Here is an 18107-nt window from a genome sequence, read left to right as displayed (position 1 = left end):
CATTGTACAGTTCGAAGAATCAATTCAATTCCACATCAATGATCGTAATATTTATTTATAGAGGGAAAAAGTTGCCCAAAACAATGCTTTGTGGTCCTCCGATGACTGATAGTCAACATCTGCATTTCATTTCTCCCAAAACAAAAATCACGACATTTACGAATAATATAGTGATCCCGTTCTCAAGCAACGAAATTAATTATATGGCATACTGCTATATAATGGCTGTTTTGCGTCAAGTCGATATTTTCAAAAACTATAAAACTTAAAGCTACACGTTATATTGATGGTGGAGTGTACTCGAACTCAATATTAGCTCGTGATTCACCAAGAGCGTAGATCACGATTTGATAGCCTTCAGTAGGATATACAGGACCTAGAACAAGACCAAAACAAAATTAAAAGATGACTACCAAGTTAAAAGATCGGTCACGTGGCCTTAACTAAAGTTACTTCCCCGTGGCCTTAACTAAAGTTTCTTCCCCGTGGCAATAAGTAAAGTTTCTTCCCCGTGGCAATAAGTAAAGTTTCTTCCCCGTGGCAATAAGTAAAGTTTCTTCCCGTGGCAATAAGTAAAGTTTCTTCCCGTGGCAATAAGTAAAGTTTCTTCCCCGTGGCAATAAGTAAAGTTTCTTCCCCGTGGCAATAACTAAAGTTTCTTCCCCGTGGCAATAACTAAAGTTTCTTCCCCGTGGCAATAAGTAAAGTTTCTTCCCCGTGGCAATAAGTAAAGTTTCTTCCCCGTGGCAATAACTAAAGTTTCTTCCCCGTGGCCTTAACTAAAGTTTCTTCCCCGTGGCAATAGTTCACTTACCGTGTATGGTGATATCTGAATTAAAATGATAAATGACTTTTACACCTTTCACAACGCTTGATGCTTCATAACCATACGCTTTGTTGGAACGATAACCTACAACTGGATATAAATGTGTATACGTTTATTAGGTGCTGCTTTATCTGGAAAGAAGCCAGCACAAAAACGTTCCGGCGAAGCATTGTTGTGAGCGCAGTTACAAGTTGATTGCTCCTAACATTTACTATGAAATTACAAGCATTTGCTAATTCATCATTTGCTGTCAGTTGGTTGTTGTGGTCCATAATAACCAATGTCACACTACCTACCGGCATCTACTTCACGATTTTTGCGCATAATTTTGACATTTTTCGAGCCATTAGGTATGGCAACAATGATGTTCTTCCAGTAAGTGGATGAAGGAATCTCATGGTATTTACCTACAATAACTGTACCTGAAATAATAAATCATCAGATGAAAATAATAACATTTTAAATAAAATGTGAATGACCAATGTCAATAATGCACTATATTGAGTTTAGCAAACGAGGGGTGGCACAATAATGAGTTTTACAAAACGAGGAAGTGGCTATTTCTTGGAGAAGGAATAATAGGTATTTTGATGAGTTCAATTACGTTAGATGGAAAAAATTCAGAAATGACGTTCAGTTCACTTTATACCTGGTTTATACGTCATTGGTACACAAATATTGTCTACGCAAGCGCCATTTCCATGGTTACACTGTGTTCCAGGATCAACAGAGCCACGATGAAAAAAGTAGCCTGTCTCCGAATCCCGACAGTGTAAATTACATTCATCTGTAAAGATAAATGAGGAACTTGGAAATTCCAGAATGCTGATGTTTTTTAGTGTCTGCACAACAATCACCCACCTGCACCACCAAAATCATGACCCACTTCATTATAGCCTCGATTTTTGCATTGATAATTGCGATCGACAATTGATGGTTTGCATGGCTTAGAAAGACACACAATATAAATATTTTTAACATGTTTTTGTTCATGGCTCTAACACTATACCATCAATTAAAATACAGAAATTACATAAAAAAGTGAAGAAAAATTTCAAAGCAATAGGCATGAAATGAAATTTGGAATGGCCCGATTTCTCTTCTGATTCCATATGTCTACCACGAGAGCATTGAATGTAAGCGAGATTTATTAGAATATCGGGTTGGTATTATTTACCTGTGGATTACACCAGTATTTATATATCTCTCGACTGGGACCAACACATCCTCCACTAGCCTGTGGTACCAAGCATGTTCTCATTCTGTAACTGATACCGGTACCACACACTTTAGAACATGGACCAGGTTGGGACCATTCTGAGTAGCCACCATTTAACACTGACAAAACAAACATCATCGAGAATGCGCCACAACAGTACGTTCGTTGAATTGTTATAATAATATTATTTACTGATCATGTATTAGGTAGAAAAGAATATCTGATTATTTACCAATTGCATTTATAGTTGTGCTCATTGTCGTTGGTGGTACTGTGGTAGTAGGCTTTTGTGTTGTCGTTTCTGCTTCGGTGGTGGTGGCCTCTTGTGTTGTTGCTATGACCGTCGTGTTCATTTGCTTAGTTGAAGCTTGTGTATTGTTACTGGGAGGTTTTGAAAATGGCGTTTTAATATAAGGAAAGGATGTCATTGGTTCGCTGCCGAGCAATGTGCACTGTCCTTTGATGCAAGTGCCATTTTCATTGTTACAAAGCGAACCATCATCGACTGTTCCTCTTGGGGAAAAGAGATTACTTGACTTCGGCTCTTGGCACATCAGAATACATTCATCTATAAAACACGATGTATAGGCGCACAACTTTTATCAAAATGTGGGATGAAGTTGTGGGCTACTCTTATTCATAAAACGAGATGGACAGTGAGGTATTATTCATGTGTAAAACAAGAGGAAGAAACAGACTGCACTCGTCTACAAAACAAAAGTGAGAGACAGCAACTCTCATCTATAAAAGAAGCAGGACAGGCAGGTTACACTCATCTATCAAACAAGAGGGAGAGAAAGGCCACACTCATCTCCAAAACATAAGGAAGAAGCCAGCTACATTCATCCATACAACAAGAGGAAGGAACAAGCTACACTCATTCATAAACAAGACAAAGACAAAGGCTGCATTGGTGTATAAAACAAGAGAGAGAGAGGCCAGCCTCACTCATCCATAAAACAAGAGGAAGGGACAAGCTACACTCAATCATAAAATAAGAGGAAGAGAAAGGCTACACTCGTTTATAAAACAAGAGACAAGGAGAGAGAAGCAAGCTACATTTATCCATAAAACAAGAGGAAAGGACAAGCTACACTCATTCATAAAACAAGAGAAAGGCTACACTCGTGTATAAAACAAGAGAGAGAGGCAGGTTGCAGTCATCCATAAAACAAGAGGAAGGGACAAGCTACGCTCATTCATAAAACAAGAGAAAGGCTACACTCGTGTATAAAACAAGAGAGAGAGGCAAGCTGCGCTCATCCATAAAACAAGAGGAAGGGACAAGCTACACTTATTCAGAAAACAAGAGAAAGAGAAAGGCTGCACTGGTGTATAAAACAAGAGAGAGAGGCAGGCTGCAGTCATCCATAAAACAAAAGGAAGGGACAAGCTACACTCATTCATAAAACAAGAGGAAGAAACAAGCTACACTCATTCATAAAACAAGAGAAAGAGAAAGGCTACACTCGTGTATAAAACAAGAGAGAGAGAAAGAAGCTAGCTGCACTCATCCATTAAACAAGAGGAAAAAACAAGCTACACTCATTCATAAAACAAGAGGAAGAGAAAGGCTACACTCGTTTATAAAACAAGAGGCAAGGAGAGAGAGGCAGGCTACCTTCATCCATAAAACAAGAGGAAGGGACAAGCTACACTCATTCATAAAACAAGAGAAAGAGAAAGACTACACTCGTGTATAAAACAAGAGAGAGAGGCCAGCTGCACTCATCCATAAAACAAGAGGAAGGAACAAGCTACATTCATCCTTAAAACAAGAGGAAGGGACAAGCTACACTCGTTCATAAAAGAAGAGAGAGATAGAGATATCAAAGTATACTTATTTTTTATGAATTATTACTGACGCTTTCCTCCGAAGTTGTACGAGACTGGTGCAAAACCGCGTTTTTCACATTGAAGACTTCTTTCATCAACTGGAACAGGGCAGCTCTTGGAGGTAAACATGAAATAAAAAACTTGAGAAGAGTGAAATGCCAAGGAAAATGAATAAAATTTTTTTGAAATCATACGTCGTTTTACCTTACCTGTGAATTGCACCAGAATGGATGCAACCGTTCACTTTCTCCAACACAAGCTCTACCATTCAAAGATGGTTTAGGATTACTGCAGCTTCTCGTCTGGTAACTTATACCTTTACCACAGGTCTTTGAGCATGCGCCTGGTTGAGACCATTCTGTAAATCCACCATTCACACCTAAATTGGTAAAGTGATCAAATATCTAGCCAACGCAAATATTTTTTGCATTGCTCTTATTTATGTTGGCATGAGAAAACAACAACATCATGACGATAGACGCTTGTGCAAAAGTCGTTGAGTTAGAAATTCAGCCTACCATCGCAGTTTAATTGATATTTTTCTTTCATGTGTACTGCTTTGGGTACATTTTGCGAAAATTGCCCAAAAAAGTTTCCTGGGGGGAAATAGCGAGCAACAACGTATTTTTTCTTTCCGTCTGCACTATGAGCAAAACCAATGCCAATTTTTTTTGTTGATGCCCAGACAAGCTGAAACGATAATAACACCAAAAAAGAGTTTTGGTATTGCAAGAAGATTTATTTTATCAGAAAGTAATGAGTAACGCACTTGGGTAAAATCAAAGATTATTTTTCCTTCACTGCCTGGTCTTGTGGACGCTCTTCCTTGATTGAATGAGCAATAATCGAGGTCATTTACTTGTTGGTACCTGAAAAAAGTTTTTGAACATTTCAAAGACGTCTTAATGCACACAAGCTACATAAAAGATTTATGTCTTCTGCCTCACCAATGTTCTGTTGCGTTTGTCATTTTGGAAATGCTCTCTGCTGCAGCACTTGGATTGCATTTTGTGGAATCACAATATTGGAACTCATTATTTCTCAACATACTGTAAGCATAGTCTTGGGCCTCCTCGCTCAATCTTATTGGCAAAATGATTAGATCATGATTAGTTTGAGCAGTTAACAATGCAGTGATTGGCTACTTACGTTGGATCTAGAACTAAAGGTGGAACTCCATGAAGACTTCTATAGTAGTTGTGTAGATTTAATTGATCCTCTTGATACTTTTCAATGTTAAAACCGCGATTCGTGTGTCTTTTTACAATCCTATAGAATGACAAAAGAACTACGAATCAAAGAACTTGGTTGTTGCGAACCCTTACTGAAGGGAAGAACGACAAAAACTATAGATTGCTTTTACTCTCTCCGACGTTCAACATCACGTTGATTTATCAGCTTACCTTTTCATCAGTCGTGGACGTGGTTTTCCAAAAATACCAATGCAGTTGACAAAGAGAATTCCAATGATAACTCCTTTCATCATCTAACGATAAAGAATAAACTATATGCAGCCCTTTTGATGGTATTCCTTGTTTTTATCAGTTTATTGTTCATCTATCTTGGTGTGTTTTTATGTATATTATACGCTATGGTTTTTTATGATTGTTTCATCTAAGATGGCGTCTAGTTTAGTTTTGGAAAAATCAAATTCATGAGGCACGATTATATTTTTCAGAAAGTATTTGTTATTCCTTCGTGCATACGCAAAATAAGTTGCACAACATAAAAGTGTAAACACAATTCTCTGCTAATTCAGCGTTTGAAGGAAGTGTTCACTTTAACAACACGTAAAAGAAAATGATTAATTTTAATTTTTGAAGTTATTGCCAACAAAACGAGTATACATGAGTAGTATTTTCTTTACATAAAACTGTCATCAATTTAGAAATGAATATATTTCACTCACCGTGGCAAATAAGTTAACCAAACCCTCACTTGTTCGGAGTTTAGTCTACAGCAACTCTTAATAACCGAATATAGAGTTTAGTCTACAGCAACTCTTAATAACCCGACCAGAGGGTTTCTCATCCTCATTATGATGCTTTGTCTCCTTAGAAACCATAAGTATCGTTATCAATATCTAGATATTTTAGATTGTGTAATACATGTCTAGTATTTGACTGCTCTATATTGGAAAACTTTTTGTAAAAGTATGGGTAGCTTATGTAACTTTATAAAACGCAGCTCTTTTTTAAATTCAAATGCAATTTCAATGTAATAAAATTCCTCGAACATTGCGTCTATGGCTTTAGTCGAGAAAAAAACAAATTTTTTCCAAATTATTTTTTCGTAACACCTATTTAAAACTGCCGAACTTTTATTGCATCATTTAAATCAATATTATGTTTGCTGTCTCGTATTCTTGTATGTTTATTGCAAATCACTGCACAGTTTGTAAAATCAACTCAAACAATTTAAATGAAATAATTAAGTCATATTACTTTATAGGAGTAAAATTTGTATTAATATATAGTTACTATAGATAAACCACATCAAGTGAAATTAAATGAAAGCATTGATTATGTTTAAAAAGTAAGCTATCTCAAATAGTAAAAGCATCGTGTTTCAAAAACATTCTTTTCTTAAACAATGTCGCTTTCCTATTTCGTTGACTTGCGACTTGTCTTCCGGAGGGGACTGACTGAGCTCGGTGTTGTTCCAACAACTCTTCGTCCACCTGTAGATCCGTTAGGTGTGCTTGTGCCATATTTGTCAAGGCTCATTGTATTAAGGGAGTTGGATTTGCTCCTTCTTGTTGAAGAACGGCCAGTGTAAGTATTTCTATACTCCAGAGATTCATCCAGACGTCGTGACTCCTCGTCAAGAACAGTGGGCTCGTAAGATGCATCTCGTGCCACTCTTCCCAGTGATTCACCGAGTTGATTGCGTAGATCTCTAGTTTCTTCGTTCTTTGCAGCTGTACGCCTGATGTATTGCTGCTTCTTTTGAAGCTCACGACTTAGTTGGTCTTTTAATGTAGCAACCTTGAATAATTGAATTCGTAAACAATTAACATCTTTTAGTATCCTGTAAGAAAGTAATAGGCAGCTTTTTTCATGTTGTAAAATATAGGTATATCTTTACCTGTTCTTCAAGACCTTTTGTTTTTTGTTTATATGCTCGCTCACGAGCTTGAGTCGCTCTCTCTATTTGAGCCTGCCATGCTTTATTGCGCTCACTTTCTGACTCAATTTCCTGACGATGGCTTGCCGTTATCTCAAAAACTCTGTAATAATAAACATTTCAATTCAACTCAGGTGACTTCTATCGGACGAAGAATTAAAAATGATTACATTGTAATGTCACACTATTATGCACAATGTGAAAATACTTTAGAAGAAAATCACGTACTTTCTTTCAGCCTTTTCTTCGGTTTCAGCCAGTCGACCTTGTAAAAGTTCGATTTGATTAATCATTTCTTGGTTTTCTTTTTCGAGATCACCAAATGATCTTTCAGCTTCAGTTCTTTCTTTCTCTGTGCGAGAAAGTCTCTCGTCAGTTACGAGACGCTCGCGTTCCACCTTCAAACAACAAATTCAAAAATGAACACCGCAAGAGCAAAACATGTCAAAAAAGTTTTGTTATTAGTCTGATGAATTTACCTTTTCCAGTGTGCTCTTCAAGGCTTTTTTATCTTTTTCGACGCGTATCTGAGCTCGTTCAAGTTCACGTTTATCTTGCTCAGCCTGAGCTAAAGTTTTTTGCAAGGTTGCCACACGATCTTGCAGCAAGCGTTTTTCATCCTGTAATTTGTCAGTGCGGTTGATTAGTTCTTCTTCACTTTCTTTCTGTTGTTGAATGATTTGTTTCATGTTCCTTATCTCACCTTCTTGCTCTGCACGTTTTACCTGTAGCACAAGAAAATACCTTAATATAAATGCAACTCAAAATGGACGCTGGTGAAACTGTTTACCTCTGCGTTGGTCTCTTCATTCTGCAATTCTTGTATTCTATCAGCCATCATTTGATTTCTGTTCTTTCCATCCTGTTGAGCTGTCTTTAACGCCTCCATGCGTTCTTGCATTATTTTTCGATCGTGTTCATTGTTCATTAAAGCCCGCTGCAGCTGCTGTATGCGTTCTTGAAGTCCTTGAGTAGTCATATTGCTATCGTTGAGACTTACTGAAAGTTCAGAGACCTTATCACGAAAACTTGCTTCTTCTTCTTCGGTTTTTGCTAGAGCAAGAGTAAGTCTATCAACTGTTAGTTGCAGGGAAGTTGTTTTTGATTCCAAGTCTTGCTGCGATCGCAGTAAAGCGTCGATACGTTCCCGCATTGCTTGTTTTTCAGCGTCACTCTCAGCTGATTGCATTCGAAGTCTGGAAACGTCGCCTTAAGAAGAACAAAAGTAAAGTCAGCACAAAAACATAACAAAAACACTATGTTTCAGAAGCGTTTTGCATGGACGAATAAAATGATAAAATACCTTCAAGAGAGCGTTTCTTTAACTCAATCTTTGTTATTCTTGACTCAGCATTTTCAATTTGAACTCTCATTGCTTCCTTCTCTTGTTCACTTTTTGCCTCACTTTGTTGTAATTTCATCACTTTCTCCTTCAGTTGTCGTCGATCACCTTCAAATTGTCCTACAGCTTCCTCCAAGGCCTCAATTTTTTCATGTTGTGCATTACGTTCTCGTTCTAGTCGACGTATGGTATCCTCTTGCATAGTCAAGGCACTTTGAGCACTGCTAAGTCTACCATCTAACGTTCGTCGACCTTAAGGGGAAAAAATGTAATAATACTTTAACAGATTGTTAATCAGGAATTGCTGGGGAAAAAAAAGCATTGAAAAACGACACAAAAATAACAAATTTTTGTTGAAAGATGCATGAGCACCTTCGTCTGAGTCTCCGAGGGATTTCTGAAGAGCTTGCAATCTTCCTTCAGTACGAGCGCGATCTTCCTCCACTTCAGTTAAAGTTCGTTGCAACTGACCCAATTTGGCCTCTGCTTCCTCTTTTTCACGTGTGCTATCTTTTAACTGCTGCGCAAAGTCACGCAAGGCAACACGCACAATCTCAGGGTCAATTTCAGAGAGCATCTCAGCTTTGCTAGGCGAGAGTCTACGTACAGGCGACAAGGAGCGATTCTGCGTTGATGATTCAGATTCTTCTGTTTCTTTCTCGGGGCTAAGATCTGTTGCCCGGCTTCGACGAAAACCTTTACGACGAGGGCTAGTACTTCTTACTGGAGATGGCGATCTTTGGAATAAAATCAAAATACATGTGTTTCCTTGAAACATTTCTAATCCTCACAACAAAAGGTTGACAACGATAAACGAGACAGTTTAGACAAAAGTACACACTTACTGTCCTCGAATTCCCAGTGTTCTCCTCAAAGTTGAGTGAAGGGTTGCTAGCTTCATCTCTGCCTCATTCTTCGCATCTTCGGTACGCGTTAGCTGTGCTTCTAGGCCAGCAATCCGTCCTTCCGCACCAGAAAATTTCAATTTCTGATCTCCTAAGTCTTGACTTGTATGCTCCAGCATATTTTCCAGATTATGAATCTTATCTACTGCTTTTTGTTCAGCTCTACGCACTGCGTCAATGTTCATTTGAAATTCTTTTTCTTTAACGCGTAATTCTTCATCAAGCTCTGATAATCGTCGTTTGAGAAGAGCAACTTCCCGTATTGTTGTTTCTTTTGCATTATCTGTGTCAACAAGACGTTGTTTCATAATCATATTATCATGGCGACATTCTTGCAAAAGTTGTCCTTCTTTTGCAAGACTTTCTTTGAGATCTGCAAGTTCTTTTTTGTTTTTTAAACATTCCCCATCCAACAATTTTACCTATATTAAAAAATCATATTGTCTATGCATCGAAAAAAGACATTGGTTTTGCAACAGTTCATGGTCTGACCTGATTATGTACTTGTTGCAATTCTCTACGCGCTTCCAGTCTAGCTTTTTCAACTTCTCTCAAGCTTTCTCTCAAATCCCCAACTTCTTTCTGAAGTGCGGCTTTAGCTTCTTCTAAAGCGTTCATTACCTGAGTAGTCTCTTCGAGTTTTCTACGAATGTTTATCTTTTCGGCTTCAGTTTTCTTTACCTTTGCTAAGGAAAAAAAGCACTTGTCTAGGCACCAACTTGTGTAAGCATAACAAAAAAGTATTTTCGAAATGTAAAACGCAACACAGAGAACTATTCATTTACAAACCTCGAAGTTCATTGGCTGTAGCTTGCACAACATCTCTTTCTCGATTACTATCTCTCAGTTGACGTTTCTGATCAATCATCTCCTTTCGAGCGGCCTCTCGTGCTTCATCACCTTCACGCATCTTACGTTGACTGTCGATAAGTTCTCGACGAATATTATCACGTGTTTCCTCGACTAATTTTAACTGAAGCTTGAGTTCACCAATTTCACGGACATTGTTTTCCTTGGATTTTGTTAAATCGTCGACATGAGTCCTCAGATTGTTCTTTTCTGCCGTACTCGACTTGCTGTTTTAAAGAAAACAAGAAGGTAATGCATGATTATTAAATCGTTGTATTTTGATTGCAAGCATGCGTGCAAGAAATTATCTTTACATACTTTGTATCTTCAAGCCTACTCTTTAGATTTTTGACTTCTTGTTGAAGCGTTCCGATTAGGTGCTAAAACAAAAAGAAATTGAATTTTCCACAGGCTATTCAGAGCCAGTTCAAATTCATCATGTGACTTACTTTGTCTTGTTCACCTTTGTTGAATGCCTCTCGTTTAAGCCGGTCATTCTCAATGTTCTTTGCAGACAGATTTTCTTCGCTGCTCTTCAGCTTCTCTAGCAATGAAGACTTTTCGTTTGCAGCAATATGAAGCTCCTCTTGCTTTTCATTTTCAGCCATAAGTAGTTGTTCATCCCTTTCCTTTTGAATTAAGGAAATTTCGTTGACCAGATTAGCTCGCTCGCGTTCAAGTTTAAGTGTAATTTCATCTTTCTCTTCATTTGACCGTTTCAAGATTGCTTCCTTTTCTTGTTGTACCTGTAGAAGCATGTTCTCCTTCTCTCTTTTCATTTGAGCGCGTTCTTCTAAAAGGCGCTCCTCTGCCTAAGAAAAGACGGCACAAGTCTTCAAGCAAAACCACTTGTATTAGATTAAAAATACTGCAATTTATCAAAAGAGAATGTTCTAAATTCGACCGGAAAACTTTGAAGAAAGAAGTAAAGAACTATGCGATGAACTATACATGAAGCAATAAATAAATGTCTTCCTATTATTCACGATTAGAGACGTAAATGCCATCATTTGACACGTCGAAAAAATATGGATAAACACTCACCTTCTTTAAATGCAAAGCATACTCATTATGTGTAGAGCCGAGTTTCTGTTCAGCTATCTCCTGCTCACGTTTCATTTTTGATAGTTCTATTTCCTGTTCTTTCTTCACACGACACAAGTCGACAGCGATCGCTTCTTTGGCCAAATTAATTTCTTGGTTCTCTACTTCTAATGCCTCTTTTCGTAACTCTATTTTGGCAAGATTCTGCTGCGTCTCGTACAAAGCAGTCTCAAGTGATTCTTTATCACTCTTTAAGCTGGCAATGTTCTCAGCCAGCACTCTGTTCTCTCGCTCACCGCTATTGACTTGTACGGTTAAGCTGGATCGCTCTCGTGTCAGCTCTTCTTTCTCTTTCGACAATCTTACTAAAATATAAAAATATGAAAATATATAACAATATGAAAAATTAGAAAAAATGAGAAGAAACGAATCAAGTTACAAGCAAAGCAAATATAGCAGAACCATTGGTAGCTAATATCAACTCACAGACAATGTTACTTTGCCTCTCTAGTTCACGTCTTGTTTGATTCAAATCATCTGATATTATTGGCTTTTCTCGTAGAGCTTTACTCAATGCCTCGTTAAGCTCGGCACGCTCACGATTAGCCACAATCAACTCCTGCTCTATCTTCTCCTTGCTTTGCTCAGCAATACTAAGTTTTTGATCGGATGATGCGCGTTCTGCATCGAGATCAATCTTGTCTTGTTCAGCTTTGACAAGCTCGTTACGTATAGTGCTTTTCTCTTGTTCAAGTTCTCGTTTATCTTCAGCCAAAGCTTCTCTTTCGACCTCCATCTGTTTGATGATCTTGTTTAACTCAATTTTATCCTGCCCTGTGAAAGAAAACCCAAATATTTTAATTTGGTTTACAGAGGAACGAACTAAACAATACATTTTAACAAGCTATTACAAATATATTTAACATGCCTAGGCCTTCATTCAAGGATTGCAATTTAACCAGAGCATCTCTTAGTGCAATTTCTTCAGATTTCATTTTAGTTACGTCTAGTTCTAGTTCGGTTCTTTGTTGCTCGGCTACAGACAATAACTCTTTCATTTGACCATTTTCTTGTTCAACAACCTCCTTATCAAGGATCAATCTGTTAAGTATTAATCATATAAACAGTTGTCCATCAGATTGCCAGTAAAATCACAAAAAGTTACCTCGCAAGTTGCTCCTTAGTATGAACAAACTCTTCCTTGATCATTGATTGTTTATCATCACCTTGCTCAATTATACCTTGCAAGCGTTGTATTTCTTTTTGAAGTTTTGTGGTCTCGCGTTCAAGATCATCCTTCTCATCCTCTAGGTTGTCACGTTGCCTATGAAGTTCTTCATTTGCTGCTTTGAGCTTATCCAATTCACCGCTCACAATATTTAATTCCTCATGCAGTTTCTGACGAGTATTTTCCAAATTCATTTTTTCTATTTCCAAGTTCTCTGTATGACCTCGGTGACGTTCTTTGTCGGCATGAAGCTCGTTCACTTTGTGTTTTCTGATAATGACAGAGTGTAATAGCGTTAAACACATGCTGTGCGTTTATAACTAAAGCAACGTGAGCACAATATAGCTACAACATACGTGTTATCAAGATCTTCACGCACTGCATTCAAATGTTTTTCCAATTTTCGTCTTTCTTCTTCGCTTAACTCCAGTTGTTTTTTGCTCTCATTTGCTGCATCCTTTGCTGCATCAGCTACTGCTTTCATTTTCTAAAAGAAATTTTAATTGATCTCGCAACAATTGGAAGTAGTATTTCATACCAGTCTGGCGTGATTTTTTACCTGAACTTGTAGTGAACGCTTATGGATGGCAGATTGTACCATTGCCAACGTGCTATCAGCTACTGCAGGCGATCGACTACGTACAGGAGATAATGAACGCATTTGTGCTACGCGCGAAGGTGAAGGACTTCGTCGGGCAATTGTTGTTGGTATTTCGTCAAATAATTCAAGAGCTTCAGAATTAAATGATTCATCTAAACTGTCTCCTACGATAAAACATACACGACATATAAGAATTTTATATTTTCTTGAAATTGTCGCATCCTACATTACGTGCAAGAAGGTACCTTTCGTTCTTCCATCAATGAATTTTCCTGTATCTTCTGTGTCTTTATAGATAGCCTTTGCAATTTCTTTAAGTGTGTTGACAAGCAGTTCTGTTTCCTCGCGCATGGCTGCCTGACTATGTTCAGTCTGTACTTCCCACTCTTCTGTTTTTGAAGCTATTCCCGTTTCCTTTAGAAAAGATCATAACGTTACGCGCACTCCTAGCACAGGTATTCAAATGTTACAAAATTTACAATTAATGATTTCCCAAATTTTCTGTGATCTTGGCTAAATCTCTACTTTTCAAATGGAACAAATAAAACTATCTAAATAACCTTCAATGCATTGACATTGAATGACTACAATAAATCTCGACAAACACAAATTGCATTCACCCCCAGAAAGTTTACACAATGCATGATTCGTTTGATGAGTGAAAAATCTCCATGCTTATGGAATGTTTCATGCAAACATTGCACTGAAAAGAATAACGTATTTTTGAGGATGGTTACAAATTACTATTTTACAAACCAACCAAAGATTGAATCTGCGTCTTTAGGATCGCTACATCGTTGTCCTTTTCCTTTAGCAAAGAATCTTTTTCTCCTTTTTCTTTTTCAAGTTCTTGAACTCTGAAATGTATTATGAAGAAAGGAAATTTGAATTCAACTAACAATGAAAAATGATGATATACAGCTAGTTTCACCTCTTCTTATACGATTGCCCTTCTTGCGCATATTGATTTTGTAGATCAATGATTTCTCCCAACTTCTGTTGTAACAATTCCTCTACCTGATTGTTAAAATATCTACGTGACTTTTTGTGTACAAATGCTCCAATCCTCAAGCCCATGTACACTTGCCTGCGTTCTTTTATCTCTTTCTTCCTCAAGTTCCTGTTTCATATTTGAATCAATGTTTCTTCTATTTTTATCCAAGTACAAGCAAGCACCTTGTAGAGTACGTGCTGATTTGCTAACGTCACTGCGAATGACTGAAAGATCCCTAAATAGATTTTATTGAAATTATCTTTGTGTGGCAGTCCAAAACAGGGAGCATTGTCCATATATTTAACTTACTTTTGGGTGGCTGACTTCATTTCATTAAATTGACGACGAAAGGAGGTGAGAGCTTGCCACAGTGACATCAATCGATTGTGCTCATTTGCAAAATAAGCATGCTCCTCTTCATCACGAGATTCAAGCTCCTCCTTCAATTTCTTGTTTTCACCAGTCAATTTTTGCACTTCTAAAGTCATTTGCTCATTAACCTCAGTGGCATCATCCAGTTGCTCTCTGAGCATATTGTTCACATGTTGAAGACCTGCACATCTGTAAATTATTGCAATATTGTAAATGGTTCTTATCCACAAAAATGACAATTCTGTTTATACAGTTTTGTGATGAAGTTGTCAATCTATCAATAAACTGTAAGCTCCTTTTATTTGCTGACAAATATATCAGTTTGCTATAAAACACCTTTGCTGCTCCTGTTCCAGTTGAATTAGTGAGTTTTCCAAATCATTTCCGTGCTCTTCTTCTGTCTCTTTTAATCTTTCTTCTCTTTTTCTCAAAGTATCAGTGGCATCTTGCAACTACAAAAGGCAGTCATAAGTTGCTAAGGAAATATAGCATTGAATTTTCTGATTTAAATAGAAACAATAATTACTTTCTTTTTAGCATCTTCTTCTCCTTGAATTTTTTCATTCATTGATGTCTCTAGTTCTCCACATTTCCTTTTGTATTGTAAGACCTACATGGTAAAACATGAAGGATAAATTTGTAAGTCTATTGATGAAAATATGTAAAAAAAAATTAAGTAGGCATGCAGGTAGACAAAATACTACATCATATATCCTCTTTTGGAAGTCTCACTCTCAACTTTAAAGCAATGAAGCACATTCCAAATAATACCAAACTATTCAGTTGTTTTCTTATTAACCTTTGCCTGAAGTTTCTGAATGAGTTGTGCCTGTCGTTGCTGCCCATCTTGATAAGCCTGAAGCTTCCTCTTGTAACTTGCATGCTCATCATCAAGCTTATGACGTAGATATGCCACTTGTTGGACAAGATTTTCACTGCTGGTGTCAGTAACAGTCAATCCTTTTCCTCCACTCTTCATGTGATCATTCAGCTGAGAAGATGATGAGAAAGTCTTTTTACTTGATCACCTATACTTTGTCAAAAGCTTATAGCACCCACAAAATGTACTGAAGCAGAGTTTCCCTGCTATGCAAGGAAAACATCAGTTTTAAACATTTACCTGCAGACCTCCCTTGCTCATGAAAAATTTAAGTAGTTTACTTAGGTTGAAATGTAGTTTAATTCATTATGCAATTAACATAAACTTGTGGTGTAAACCACCTGTTACAGTGGTTGCTCCTCTAAGCAAACTAAAAACAGATTTGCTTCATGGGGCAAATTGTCCATATTTGAACAAAATTTCATACTTACTCGTTCACTTACGGCTAAATACTTTGACGAAATCTCATCCCTTTCAGCTCTGGTCGATGATAGCAAATCCTCCAATCTGCTGACTTCACTTTCAAGTGCACGCTTTTCTTCTGGTATGTTACCCGAAGACATTCTTGGTTCAGAACCCGAAATAGATTTGGTCACAATGTCGCGTATTTTACTTGGAACGTACGCATGTGTAGAATGATATGGTGCCTTCTCGTCCGGTTGAAGATGCTGCTCTTCCAGTTTCTACAAAAAGAGCGAGTAAATTAGGGTGCTAATCGTAAAATGTCGCAATTAATAGCGTGCGCTGTTAGTACATGAAACTGCGAAGTGTAGGATCTTTATCTGCAAATGAAAAAGTCGCAGACCTTTATAACACTTGGTAATCGCGATTCGTACGTTGTGGAATAAGGACTTCTTGACTCACGGAAACTCATCGTTGATCGTGGAGGTCGACCTCAACGGTTAATGCACTATAAACCCTTCCTCCAACACATGCTTTTAACGACAATATGCCACAAATCGACCATAAATACTACCCAAGTATTTTCCACAAAAATATAGAAATTCCTTATGCAATCATGGCTTACTAGACATATTTTGGATTATAAAGTTTAAATTTTAAATTAAAACGAATAAAACTGATATAAAAGGCAATTTTTTCGAAGCTTGTGTTTGCAAGTAAAAGCGCATGAATAGGAACACAAGTGCCCTCGAAAGGACGCTACGCTTGTCTCGCAGGTAAAATTACTATGGAAACATGACGCGAACGCCGTCACTCAAATTACCTTCATAACTGCACTGCACTATGCAGTCAAGGTTGCAAGATGAACATAATAGTGTTTTATGATACTTGCATTGAAAAAGTTCGAATGACTATTCTTCAATTACATGTCTAAAGTATTTTGTGTTTGTTAATAGAAAATCCTAGGATTGTTTTATTGACTGATTTTTCGTGTGAGTGAAAGTTTTACAGCTTGTAATGTTTATCTTTTTCTTTGATTTTGCCATATTTTTACAATACGTGGATGTTATTTCCTTACTCACCTTTTTGTATTTATTGCATTATCAAATAGCTGCTGAAAAATTCTCAAGTCAAAACCACTCTTCAGTTAATGACAGCAATTGTAAGGTAGGTCTAAATTAAGAAATTGCTATTCTTTCTATAGCACCCAAGGTTTACGATCCACTCCATAAAGGCTCATTTTGCAATATTATGAAAGGTTGACTTATTCAAGCGTTTCCCATGCAAATTGAATCACTGCGTATGTGAATGTATTATAAAATGGCTCAAATATATCCAAAGAAAGAAAACCTGTCAGAGAACACAAACAAAGTTAATTCTTTCAAACAAAGAGCAAAGAAAAATAATCTTTCTGTCATTATATGTAGTCTACTCTGGCGTCGTCGGAATACATAGTGGATCAATGCGTTTTCTCATTCTAGTTTGGAACAAACTACAGGAATTTGTATTTCTGCAAAGACTGCAATCTACTTTTGTGTTAATTGAAGATAATTTAATTTGCTTGAAACAGTAAAAGATTTTAACTGCAAACACAAGGTCCATCATAACTAACGATTCTTTGAAGCACCCGATGAGTAGTTTTGGTTCATTGTAATAGAATTTTGAAAAAATTAATTATAAACACCTCTTTTTGTTTTCAATATATAATGTACTTTCGCTAATCCACCCAAGTCACGTATGATCAGCTATCTACAGCTAAATGATTTGTACTTGATTAAGTTTTTCGGAGAGTGTGTATGTTGAAATAATTATTCAAGCTATATAGCTTCCTTACAATAATGAGAAACGTATTAAAGTATTCTTCGTTAACGGTTGAACACAACGCGATGAAAACAATAAAATATCGTTGCCAAGCAGGCAGTGATTGTAAACATATCACAGTGATATTATAAAGTTTTTTTACCTCGATATTTCTTCCCATCGAGTGATAACCGTAATCCAATTCCGTATCAGCCATGGAAGCAAGATCCACTTCATAATTATCAAGAGGTGAAATGCAATCGCTACAGTCCAAAATTGTTGTTTTCTCCATTGGATTTTTTAAAACGCAAAGATATTTTCCCTAATAAACAGTACTAACAGATAGCGACAACCTAACTGAAGCACTCATATATAAATTGATTGACCAAAGGCGTAATCAGCGATTGGTAGGCGGTCAACTTAACAATATGCACTGTTCCGTGAAGTTTTCTCCCGGCAAACTATCGTTAGCTCTACAACCTCTCAACCGTTACGAGGTGTATATATTTAATGAATGCAAATGAGTTTAACAACCCGAACATTAAATGCCAGCTCACCTATGCTAATTTTGTAAATTTCGAAATGAAACATCAACAACGCATGCCAACTTTTTGCTTTATCTCGACACAATTTTAGTCTCAAGTAATTTGTACGTAAAGGTGACTACTGTGTAACGATTACGT

At 37.1% G+C, this 18107-nt stretch overlaps 2 protein-coding genes across 5 annotated transcripts; both read right to left on the bottom strand.

The window, feature by feature from the left end:
- Positions 1 to 35: 35 nt before the first annotated feature.
- Positions 36 to 5873, bottom strand: LOC124444745 (SCO-spondin-like). The gene is made up of 15 exons (XM_046995391.1): positions 5791 to 5873; positions 5285 to 5367; positions 5031 to 5150; positions 4829 to 4963; positions 4651 to 4750; positions 4400 to 4571; positions 4091 to 4260; positions 3911 to 3995; positions 2278 to 2613; positions 2004 to 2164; positions 1688 to 1772; positions 1476 to 1613; positions 1123 to 1248; positions 815 to 916; positions 36 to 376 (listed from the first exon to the last, which is right to left on the bottom strand). The coding sequence occupies exons 2-15, from the start codon at positions 5365 to 5367 to the stop codon at positions 279 to 281; spliced, it is 1911 nt and encodes a 636-aa protein (XP_046851347.1). The 5' UTR covers positions 5791 to 5873; the 3' UTR covers positions 36 to 278.
- A 310-nt stretch (positions 5874 to 6183) lies between these two features.
- LOC124444742 (rootletin-like) lies at positions 6184 to 18027 on the bottom strand. 4 transcript variants are annotated; one of them, XM_046995389.1, is made up of 29 exons: positions 17588 to 17651; positions 16707 to 16797; positions 15654 to 15905; positions 15142 to 15333; positions 14869 to 14952; positions 14679 to 14794; positions 14280 to 14531; positions 14064 to 14205; positions 13908 to 13993; positions 13737 to 13833; positions 13222 to 13390; positions 12935 to 13140; positions 12732 to 12862; positions 12313 to 12645; positions 12076 to 12248; positions 11634 to 11981; positions 11148 to 11512; positions 10553 to 10915; positions 10422 to 10483; positions 10044 to 10330; positions 9747 to 9940; positions 9195 to 9676; positions 8722 to 9086; positions 8311 to 8601; positions 7798 to 8216; positions 7487 to 7732; positions 7236 to 7405; positions 6969 to 7110; positions 6184 to 6868 (listed from the first exon to the last, which is right to left on the bottom strand). In XM_046995389.1, the coding sequence occupies exons 3-29, from the start codon at positions 15783 to 15785 to the stop codon at positions 6485 to 6487; spliced, it is 6231 nt and encodes a 2076-aa protein (XP_046851345.1). In that variant the 5' UTR covers positions 15786 to 15905; positions 16707 to 16797; positions 17588 to 17651; the 3' UTR covers positions 6184 to 6484. The 4 variants fall into 4 exon arrangements, with proteins under 4 accessions (XP_046851345.1, XP_046851342.1, XP_046851343.1 ...); XM_046995386.1 differs by lacking the exon at positions 16707 to 16797 and having other exon boundaries at positions 17588 to 18027; XM_046995387.1 differs by lacking the exon at positions 16707 to 16797 and having other exon boundaries at positions 15666 to 15905; positions 17588 to 18027.
- Positions 18028 to 18107: the final 80 nt, after the last annotated feature.

The sequence above is a fragment of the Xenia sp. Carnegie-2017 genome, unplaced genomic scaffold, assembly GCF_021976095.1.
Source record: "Xenia sp. Carnegie-2017 unplaced genomic scaffold, XeniaSp_v1 HiC_scaffold_21, whole genome shotgun sequence".
NCBI lineage: Eukaryota > Metazoa > Cnidaria > Anthozoa > Malacalcyonacea > Xeniidae > Xenia > Xenia sp. Carnegie-2017.
This window is presented reverse-complemented; position numbering and strand designations above follow the sequence as displayed.